At 34.5% G+C, this 12142-nt stretch overlaps 1 protein-coding gene across 1 annotated transcript; it reads left to right on the plus strand.

The window, feature by feature from the left end:
- Positions 1 to 488: 488 nt before the first annotated feature.
- Positions 489 to 5693, plus strand: SEM1 (SEM1 26S proteasome subunit). Its single transcript, XM_081933559.1, has 3 exons — positions 489 to 648; positions 4493 to 4586; positions 5431 to 5693. Exons 1-3 carry the CDS (start codon positions 570 to 572, stop codon positions 5471 to 5473), a joined length of 216 nt encoding a protein of 71 aa, XP_081789685.1. The 5' UTR covers positions 489 to 569; the 3' UTR covers positions 5474 to 5693.
- The last annotated feature ends 6449 nt before the right edge of the window (positions 5694 to 12142 follow it).

Genomic DNA, 12142 nt, shown 5'->3' on the forward strand with positions numbered 1-12142 from the left:
TCTCACTTTATATAAAAATATGTAGAATAACAGATTGCAATAAAACTTTAGGTTTCTGATTAAATTTGCTGTGTGACTTCTACAAACTTCTAATTTATTCATTCCTATATTTTTAGAATCGTCTTATAAACTCAATAATCAAAATGTCCCGATATTAATAATGGTAGTAACTCTGCTGTAAAAACTGCTCTTACTAAAAAGAATTGTAAGTAATCCCGGAATAAAGCTCATTCTAAACAAAACCTATTTCAGAATTATTAAGCGTACAGACAGAGAAGAATCTATGCTGCAAATGAAGAAAAGTAGAGATGGTTTATCCATCTATTTAATGATCTATTTGCCTTCTTCCTGGTTCCTTTCTTCCCTTTTTTTTTCCCTCCAAGAAAATTTAGAAAGTTCTCAAGGCTGCGCTAGGGAGGGGGGAAGAGTGACGAGCTGCCTGCGCCCTGTTCGCGCCGAAGGCGCATGCGCTGCCCGTTGTCCGCGTGTCTATCCCGTCATTCTCAGCGTGGAGCAGTAGAGTGGGGCCTCTTGGAGTATTCTAGAGCGGCAGGACCAGGCCAAGGCCCATGATGTCGGAAAAGAAACAACCCGTAGATCTGGGGCTTTTGGAAGAAGACGACGAGTTCGAGGAGTTTCCTGCCGAAGGTAGGTTAAGAAACGGGGAGGCAGGGAGGCGGAGAGGAAGAACCAACGCGGGTTTCTCGCAGCGGCTCGTCTGGGGCTGCGCCTCGTTGGTCTGGGTGCGGAGAAGCATGAAAGCCTCCCAGTCCAGCCTGTTTGGCCTTCCAAAGGTGAAACTACAGTTCTTATCATCTCCAGCCGACAAAGCTGGATGATATGCATGGTTCCAGATGGCGGGACCCCTCCCTCCCCAAAGCAGGCTCTCTTCCACTTTCCCTGCCTCGTTCCCCGCGAGAAGCCCCCCCCCCTCCCCATGCGGTATCCTTAAAGAGGCTCTGGGCATTGTACAAGAAGGTTCGGCCTCCCACCCCCTTTTCTCTTGTCAGAAAAGATGTCAGTGGGGCGAAAGAAAGTCGCATTCTTTCTGAAACGGAGACGTAATTTGAAGGTCTTCAACCTGGCTGGGGATTCTGGGAATAAGTTCACTCCATCTGGAAAATTCGATTTTTAGAAACACACGTGTATTCTTGGCTTTCTTTAGGTTGCTAAAAAAAATAGATGGGTGTTCATTTGCGGAAACTGGGTTCAAAAGGTATGAGGGGAAGACACCTCATAACTATTGATTAGATCGAGTGCAGATGTTTTGAGCAAGCCATTTATGCTGCACACCAAATGATGTCTTGGTTGACCTAAATGATGGAGTGTAAGTGGGTGATTTATGCTTATAACACTTGTGGCATCAAAACTTTCGATTTGAATAGTAACATGCAGTTAATAATGAATAAATTTAGGAACCACACATATTTGCCCTAAGTTAATGTAGCAAAATCATGACACAGGAAACTAGAATTCTTTATTGGCCAAGTGTGATTATACACCAAGAAATTTGTCTTTGGTGCATAAGCTCTCAGTATACATAAAAGTTATAGGTGATTCTGTTATGCTACAACAACTTCTTCTTTAATTATTTTCAAAATAATTAAATATTTTTTATTTTTTTAAATATTACAGAAGTTTAAACAATTTCATTTTAAAATAAATCTTTCTTCCCTCCCTCTCACACACAGAGCTGTGCACATTGTGTTTGTGTATCAGTGCATACTGCTGCATTAATACCTAAAGAGATTCTTAATCGTCCAGGTTATGGTTATCCTAATGATGCTTTTCCAAAAGGCAACTCGAATTCCTTGTTTTTTTTCTTTGAAAAGTTTTCACTTCAGGACTAAAGCAGCTTCCTGAATAAGAAGCAAAACATTTTCAATGAAGCAACCAAGGAGGGCCAGTTGCTTATTGAAAAAGATCTTTGGAATATGCTACATAAATAAGAGTCTTACTATCTTATTTTTGAAAAGATGAATTGTTCTATTCATTTTAAACCAATTTAGTTCAATTTGTTGTGAAGCAGTTTTAATAGTGAATAAAAATCTGTGGGGTGACAATATTCCTATACAAATCGTATTCAGAATGCTGAAAGTTATACAAAACATACTGACATGCCCCTGGTCTTATATTTTGGTAACTCCATCATCATTATGCCTCATTGTGTTATCCAAAGTTGTTAGGAAAATTCTTCCATATTGAAAAATTCTTTTGTCTAGAATTTTTTTTTGTCTAGAAAATTAGTGTGTAATGTGCTGTAATGTAATAAGTATGTGTCACTACAAATCACTATCCATTTTCTTGAAGGCGCCTTTTTTTACAAATATATTTTTCAATAAAATACATTTTTTTCCTGAAAATGTGACTTAATCAACTGCATTCAAATATACATGAAATAGGCAATACACTCTGAGTCAAATATTTCAATTACAGTTGTATGATATAAAGCATTTTATTTTCATTGTATTCGTTATCATGTTTTTAATTTCCACTTCTTTTCAGTAGTCCAGTTAAGCTAAAGCTAGAATTGTAGAAGTTAATCAAATATACACCTGTTAGACTTCACTGTGATAACTTTAAAAGAACAAAACCCGCAGTTTATTAAAATATAATCAAAGGACCTTCAAATTTATTATTAAATTGACATTTTTAATGTGACAGAAGAAGATTATTAAATATTATATGGAGAATAATATTAACTGCATTCGGCTTTTTGGGGGTAAATTTAACTTCTATACTGACTGCTCCTACTACTTACAGTGTTTCTTGATCCAGAAAAACTTACTGGGATTTATTTCTTATTTCCACAGATGTATATTTGGGATTCATTATTAAATTATAATTATATATAAAGCCATAATTCTGATTTTTTTATTTAGACATTATTAAACAAAGTGTAATGTTTGAATCAAAGTGTAATGTAATGGATTTTATCAAAACAACAGTAACTTAAAACTAATAATCAATATTGGGTATCTTTGAGATCTTTTACACTTCCTTACTGCTTTACTTAGACAGTAGAGAAAATTCTCTTTTGAATATCCCTTTTGTGAAGCTCTCCGATTCTTGTTTACAGGATTAAGCATTTCATTTAAATATGATTTTTTTAAATCAAGCCCTTAATTTCAGTTAAGATTGTCATTTTTTTTAAACCACAGACATTAAATACAATTTGAAATTAATCTCTAATTCTAGTTTATAATCAATTTTCTTAAATATGAAATATGGTTAACCGGCGCTAAGAATCTGAGCCGTGGTAAAGTTAAAAGAAGAGTAACACTGGAAAGCGAGTGTCTGTTTAATAAGACTTCCTTCATAATATGAAAAAGAGAATTATGTATGCGTATTTCTGTACCAAACCAGTGCATTTTTCAAAATATAAAAAGATTTATACTATATAGGGTTTTTTCCTTGCACAAATGTGCATGCACTGATGATGAAATGACTTTTAGTAAGAAAAAAGTCAATGTCTTAAACTGTTCTGTCTTTTGAAAAGGACCACTGGATAAAGTTGTAATGATTTCTCTGCAAATCTGGTGAATTGACTCAGCAAATGCATATTATTTTGCATCAAATAACGCTATCACTAGGAATAAGACTGAACTCTGCTTTGTGATACATGGGAATAGTGGAGATAAGTAACATTTGAATAGACTATTTTGATTTTAGTAACCAATAGCAGTTACTACCAAATCTGATGTGTGCTAGAAAATTGTTCACTTATCAGCCTTTCTCATTGTGCATCTCAGATTTATATATTTATGCTGATAGTGCGAAAGCCAGCTAGAAAGAAAGCATACTATTTAAGATTCTGAACTCCTACTTATTTTGCAAAAATGATAAGGTCTGATGTACAATTTACATAGGCATTAAATTCCCAGCTATTATAATTCCAATTGATATTGGAGCAGTACCTATGGAGTAACTGACCTCTCATTGTTCCTTCCCATCTGCCAGAACTCTAAACCCTTAGTTTCTCCTAATGTAAATTAGGTGCTCATAAGTGATCTTTATTTAGGCAAAATCTGGTGTCCATTCTTTTATTACTTTATTTCATTTCCTTGCCCCATCTTGTTAAATGGGTTATTTGATTCTCACTCAGCTTGTTCATTTCTTATAGATTAAACAAGGGTTATTTGGAAATATTAGTGGCTGTAAATTATCAGCCAGGTTTTGAGAAGATCTTTCAATAATTCATTTGTAATATTTGACTGCAGTCATTTTTACAAACCATGATTTTTGGCTCTGGCCCTGATCTAAGTACTAAGTACATCTGTTCATGAGGGAACCTGATAGTTTTTGATAACATTGCTTGAAAAACAAAACAAATGCATCACGTACCATTCCTAAAAATGTTTTTCATCAAACTTAAACCTGTTGGAAATTTAAAAGGAATGAAATATTTTGATTTATAAATTACTGAGATATATCCAACGTTGTCTAAATTCATGAATTATATATTAAAACATTGTTTATTGCTTTGTTTTAGACTGGGCTGGTTTAGATGAAGATGAAGATGCACATGTGTGGGAAGATAATTGGGATGATGATAATGTGGAAGATGATTTCTCTAACCAGTTAAGGTATATTAAAACATTCAATCTATATCAGTAATGAAAACATATACAGATTACCCCTAAAACAAAAATTATATCTCAAAGCATTGAAAATAAATTCAATTTCTGCTTTATTACAGCACATGATAATGGAACTATATATTACTGATAAAACATTAATTTTGTTTAGATATAATTTTTAACATTGATGTTGCGTTATAAAATAAGCATTATTCCCCCTTTTCTAGCATTACAAAAATTTCTGTTATAGATAAAATACATTTTCTAAAGTTTAATTTTATGTGGGTAATAAATACTAACTTCATAAAAGGTAGTTTGAAAATGCTTGTTTAAGATACTTCATTTGTATTTGATGATACGGTAAGTTATGATTAATAAAAATAATAATTTACCAGCTTAAGAGAATAAAATACAATACATATGGTATATAAGTTGTGCTTTGGTTTGAATGAAATCAACTATGGAATTTTGGCTTTATATTAAATCAATTTGGCCATGACTATCAGTTCATAAGAAGTAGGATAGAGCCTCGTTTCTCATTAGCCATCCAAATAAGTTTAAAGGAGATGGTGGCATAGTTCCCTCCTGCCATTGTTCTCTTGCAGCTGGTTCTTGGAGGCATGTTACCCCCAACCTGGAGATGATATTGAAGTTCAAGTTTGCATTCAACCATATATCTGCTTGGGGAACTATTATAAATGTAATTGAGTAACTCTTATAAGAACGAAAAATATTTAATTGATTTAAACCAATTTATAAACTTAACCTGATTTCAATACATTTTTTGATAATAAAAATATCAGGTAAATATTTTTCATAATTTAATACTCTAAATGTCTTACTTTTTCAGAGCGGAACTGGAAAAGCATTGCTACAAGATGGAAACTGCATAGCTTCTAATGGTGTTTCAAAAAAACAAAGTTTTTTTTCAAAGTGAAAAAACTCCTGAAGTGTGTTAGAAAAATAAAGGTGCCACTATATGCCACAAAAAAATCACAATTTACTTTTACAGGGTCAAAAGTAAAAAGCTAGCTGTCATAAACATGGATTTATTACAATGTTGATATATTAATGTTATCTATTAATAATTAAATAAAGACAATTTTAAAAAAATGTTCAAATTTCATGAACTGAAATTTTGTATTTAATATATTTTCAGAGCAAACTATTACATTAGAAGACAAAATTGAAGTGGATGCTAATCCCACATTATGTTTTAGCTATATATGTATTGTTGAAAGTAAATGTATTTTCCATGTTTACTTTCTAGTTGTAGTGCAGTATAATTGATTTGCTATTAATATTTTGATTTATAATCCATTTTAGCTGCAAAACAAAGCTGCTGCTTTTAGTGGAAATGAAGTCATGTAAAAACAAAATGATGCTGAATGAATATATGAAATTGCTATTTTTTATGATTGAGATAAGAGACAAAAATTTCTTATTTTGCCATGCAGTCATAATAGTGGGGACTACATCAAGCAAATGGGCATGAATAACCTAGTATTAATAATCAAAAACACTTATTTAACCTTGTTCAGTTAAATATTTCAGAAGAAATATTCTGACACTATAAATATATTGTTTTATTTTACACTGCTGAGAAAGAAAACAAATGATTACTTCAGTTAGGTTAGTCATGAATTTATTACTTAAACTCATGAGTCATTTTATAAATATAAAGCAAAAGTTGCCATTGTTCTGAGAACCCATAAATGTTTTAAACTTAATACTTTTCACTATATGCAATTTTATATTACAAATTATATATAAAGTTTTAAACAATAAAGTAAAAGGGATTTAAATGCCAAGATGGCCCTTTATAATTTTATCAAGGAAGTATTCATGTAGAACAGTGTTCTTAGCCGATGTAACTTTTAAGATGTATAGGCTTCGACTCCTAGAATTTCTTAACCAGCATTCTGGGAGTTGAAGTCTACACTTCTTAAAGTTGTCAACATGTAGAAACACTAATGTAGAAGATACATAGAAAGATGGATTGATTTATCTCCATGAATGGAAGGAAGATGGTTTCAAATTGAAAATTAAGCTTAACAAAAACCTTTTTCAGATATCCAGAGAAGTGATAAGTTGTGATCATGTAGCTTTATATTATATGTCCATCTGTCTTATCTATACACGAAACAATTGGGTGGACCTAATTTCACACAAATAGTATACAGCATTTAAAGTTCACTCCTATCACTGGTACTTTTAACACAGCTTTCTAATTGTCTGGCTGATTTCTGCTATCAGAACCAAGGTGGCAACTTTAGAAAACTTTTCTAACTTATAATCATACCCAGCATTCTACAAACCATTCTTTATTTGTCCCTTTTTAAAAATTAGAAAAGAGCAGAATGTCAATACACTTGAACTGTAGGTGAACTAGGAACATGTATGACTCAATAAGGAAAGGACTCATTGAATTAAACGTCTACGATACCTTAAAATACTCCCCCCCCCCAAAGGGAATTTTACTTCAGTGGAAGCATGTCCAGGTAAATGCATAACTTTTTTTTTGTAATATCTGGCTTATATTGGTCCCACCCTCATAAATGTATTAAAAATTGGTTGTTGGAAAATATAACGACTACAAAGAAGATTGATAGAATCATGAAGAATGGTAGAATCATTGAAGACTTAAATTTAAGGCCATACTTAACTTTTTTACCTGTATGTATTGTTACTACAGGGTTTTTGTCCTTCATAATTTTAAATAACTTCCCTATTGAAATTATTAGCTTTGGGTAACACACATATACCAAGTAATTTTAAAACAGCACAAATGATTTATAAACATGCAGATGGGACATAACAAGAATAAGAGCCGTTGATTGAAAAATATATGAAGAAAGCTGAAATAATATGTTGGACAACTATAAATTGAATACAGAATGCTACATAGAAGAGGGAGTAATAATTTTAATTTTGTGTAATGAAGGAAAAGTGGTGCCCCAAAAAACTGTTCTGGAAACAGTTTTTCTGATCTTAATTTTGCAATGAAAGACAAATGCCACAAGACTCAAAACTTTGGATAATAGAAAATATTACAAATTGCTGTGAATTGCTTTACTTGTACAGTTCTTGGTATATAAGTACATCCATAATCTATGCTAACTGAAAATCTATCAAATATACATATTGGGGAGAAATTATATTGATGAGCTCGGGAGTAAGTGATCAAACAAAATAGAAGTCTTGAGATTGTTACTACAATGAAAAGCAAATACAGAATTCCTTAAAAAGATTAATTTCTTTTTAGTGATTTATATAGGAGATAATGTAAGCTAAGATACTTGAGTTGCTTTATAGAATGGCATACTCTATATGTATGGGTGGCATACAAATTTAATAATAAATAAATTCCAAATATTAAGTTCTTATTACTTCTTTACTGTGATACTATATGTACCATAGTTGGAGTTTTATATGTGGTTCTAGTAAACATTAAAAGAACGTGAGAATCCAAAACATGGGATATAGTTGAAATCACGTGTGGACAAACTTGAAGTTTATAAAGAAATGTAAGGTAAATCTCGTCTAGATCACAGAGACTTGAAGTATTTTATTTGATGTGCATGTTGCAGTAAAAATCATTCTATACCCGCTTGCACCATAACTAAGAATCATGAATGACTACCCCCTGGAGTTTCACAGTCTTGAGTCCTGAGTTTCTATAAGACAGTAATTCAGTGTCACCCTATTATCAAATATAAGGCCAGTCTTAAATACCTTTCGTGGAATAACACCTGGGTCTTTTGACTATTATAACCTCATACTTGCTTTCTCTAAAATATATCTTTCAACCTGAATAGGTGGCTTGAGATTTACAGTATTGCCAGCTATATGAAGATATAACAGTACAGATGCTTCAGTCCAAATATCTCTCACAGGACTTGGAGTCAGAATTCTTTCAGTCTTACACTTTATTTGGTTAATCTGGGTCTTGAAGCTGTTATTCTCTGCCATTTTTCAATATATCTAGAAAAGAAAATTTAGTAAGTATGATTGCAAACAGTTGTAGCTTCTCCCCCTCTTTCTCATCTGTTTAGTGTCTCATGATTTCCTTAAAAACAAAACACAGCAGGTGAACAATATCTGTCTCTTATTATTGATCCTAGAATTAGTATTCTCTGTTCCTGAAGGTTCTGACAATTTAAAGACTGCAAAACAAACTATGCCTTCAGTCGTATCTGTACAGACTGACTAAAATCAATTGGACCACATGGAAGTGTGCAATTAAAGTTGTAATGCCAGTTTTCATATTTGATAGGTTTGCCAATATTTACATTTCTACATAACGAAAACAATGCTATTTCCTTTATGAAAACAAAAGAATAAAGTTGCAGAAATTGTAAGCTGCTTCTGCCTCTACAATCAGTCCTTCAAGCTAATAAGAAATGACTGTATCTCTACTTAGGCTACTTTTAAAAAAACTTAACTTTCAAGTTGGTTTCTAAAATTAAAGCAACACTCATTTCCATTACGTGGAAACTCACATTTGTTTGTTAGAATGTGAGCCCTAGTCCCAGATACCGTTCTGCTTTCCAAGATGATTGATCAGGAACTAGTTTGGGTCTGCCTTCAAAATAGAGTTTTGCTTAGTATCCGTTTTTATCATGGCATTTAAATTTAGTACATCTAAAATGGGGGTGTCAAACTCAAGGCCTGTGGGCCGGATCCAGCTCATGCAGTGCTTCGATCTGGCCTGTGAGGCCACCCTGGAAACAGCGATGGATTGGCCTGCAGTGCTTCAACCAGTGAAAACGGACCTTGAGACAGCCCGCCTGCAACGGCCTGCAACCCTCTGCCACCCAAAAACCTCTGCTCCGTTTTCACTGGCAAAGTGCTTGAGCCACCACAGGTGCTCCTGACCTGAGTGACATCGAGTTGGCTATACCCAATCTGGCCATGTCCCCCCCTCCCGGGCCCCTGAAGTTCAAACACAATCCTGATGAAGCCCTCAATTAAATCAAGTTTGACACCCCTGCTCTAAAAAGAATCTGGGAGAACTACTACCATAGATACTCAGGAATAAGCCTATGATATAGTTATGATTAGGTCAACCAGGGTATTTCCGTGGCTAAGGATGAAGGACATATTTATTTATTTTATTTTATTCAATTTATAAGTCGCTCCCTCTCCACGAAGGGACTCGGGGCGGCGTACAATTAAATATATAAACATATGGTATGGAGGAGGTATATACATAAAACATTTTACAATTTCATAAATAAATAGCTATGAAGTTAAAACAGTACAATAAAATTAACAGTTAAAATACCCAGAAATTTACCATTTAAAATTGCCAGGGGGGATTCAAGAATATAGTTCTTATTTAAGCCAGGCCGGCTAGTTGGAACAGGTGGGTCTTGAGTTTCTTACGGAAGGAGCGGAGATCGGTAGTTGTCCTAATGTCGGGGGGGGAGGTCATTCCAGAGGGCTGGGCCCATCACAGAGAAGGCCCTACTCCTGGGCGCCACCCTCTGGCACTGCTTAGTGGACGGCACCCGGAGGAGTCCCTCTCTGTGAGAGCGAATTGGTCGCAGGGATGTATGGGGCAGGATGCGATCCCCCAGGTAACTAGGTCCTGTGCCATGGAGCGCTTTAAAGATGGTAATCAACACCTTGAAACATAATGTCACCATTCCTAGTGTACATAAAGAAACTACTTGGAGTGACATTTGTATATTACTTTAAAGATGCCACTGTACCTGAGGATAATAAGAACTTGTGAAAGTTTGGATAGGATATCTTTTCTGAGGATAGTCCAGTCCTGCGTAAAGACTATTCAACCCACAGCGTCAGAGCCCTAGTGGTTAGAATGCAGTATTGCAGGCAAATTCTGCCTACAGCCTTGAATTTGCTCCTGGCTGGGCTTGAGATTGACTCAGCCTGCCATCCTTCTGAGTTTGGTAAAATGAGGACCCCAGATTGTTGAGGGCAATATGCTGATACCGTGCACTGCTCACAGATTGCTATAAAGCACTATGGTATGTAAATCTAAGTGCTATTGCTATTGCAAGTGTTTCATACAAAATTTTTATTTTTAATTGCCTTCTATCAATTGCACAAGATAGTAAAATTACTATATGGAGCAAAAGAGATGAAAACACTGAAATAACTTATTTTACAAGCTGGACAAAATTCAAAGGACTTGCAGATGTTTGTTGAAAAAAACATTTAGAACAAGATTTATAGGTAGCATGTGGTCAGTGGTAAAAGGTCTATTTGCATGCAAAACATTTCAAGTTCATTTTGCAGCATCTCTTACAATTCAAAATATGTCCTCCCAAATCCTTAAGAGGAGGGTCTCTGGAAAATAGTAAACTATTCCTGGAACCAGCAGAATTCCAAGGAATTTGTGGAACCATGATACCAATTGTGGAACAGCTATTTTAATAAAATGCAAATAGCAAGCAATATTTATATCAAAGCTTTGGTGATAAGTCAGAACTAATAATAATAATATATTCTATCTAACTGCTACAACTAGAAGGCATGACTATGTGCATCTGGAAAGTATGACCCTTTTTGATACCTTCCAAAACAGCAGTCCTTGTTTAATGACTGGTTGCTCAGCAACTGGTTGAAGTTGCATCTGTCCTCCCAAAAATATACTTAACAAAAAAATTGAAGTTCTGATGGCTGCACATACATTCTTTGAAGTTACATGATTGCATTTTTCTAGAAGTATCTCTATTTATTTTAAAGATTTGTTTAATCCCACCTTTATTAATTCTAGGTGGTGAACATACCTAATATTCCTTCTGCCTCCTATTTTCTCCACAACCACCACCCCATGAAATGAGTTGGGCTCAAAGAAAGTGACTGGCTTAAAGTTACCCAGCTGGTGTTCATGCCTAAGGAAGGATTAGAACATATACTATCCTGCTTTCCAAATACTTGATTTCAGCTTTATTCCTTCTCTAGTTTATTAAAAGTGCTGGGGCTTGCTATTTTTCTTTCAAGACTCCAATAAATCACAGAATGATTCTTGGATGGGTCACATCTTGTTGTGTTTAAGCCTTGTAGGCTGAAAAGTTCAGTTATAAGCTTGGGAGACGTGAGAGTCATAGGTGAATGTACTGCTCTGCCCTGTCCATCAATCTTCTAAAGAAGGAAACTAAAGCAGGAGTTTAAAGGCAATCCAGATCTCACAGGATGGGAAAATACATTCTTGTTTGCTTCATCCTTGTGAAAAGTTGTGTTAATACCAAGACACAATGCGTGGATTCATATCATCTGCTAGCCTGTAGTTTAATCTTCGCTGAAGATTTATTGAGTACATTGAGAGAAGTCTGAGTTGATCTTTCAAAGGATCAATTTGGTCAATTTCTGGATCTTCATAATCTTCTGGATTTCTCAGAGGCTTTGGCATTTGGACCAGAATTTATATAATTCTAATGCATACAGACATTTTCAATATGTTCACAACCTTTCTGTTGGTCGTTGTAAAGGAGCGTGAAAGCAAACTTCTCTGAAATCAAAAGGATGCATTTTCACGCTAATGTGCGAAAATGGTACTATAGGTTTTGACAAAAGCATTCTCAGAAAGT

The sequence above is a fragment of the Natrix helvetica genome (genome assembly GCF_964273705.1).
Source record: "Natrix helvetica genome assembly, chromosome: Z".
Classification (NCBI taxonomy): domain Eukaryota; kingdom Metazoa; phylum Chordata; class Lepidosauria; order Squamata; family Natricidae; genus Natrix; species Natrix helvetica.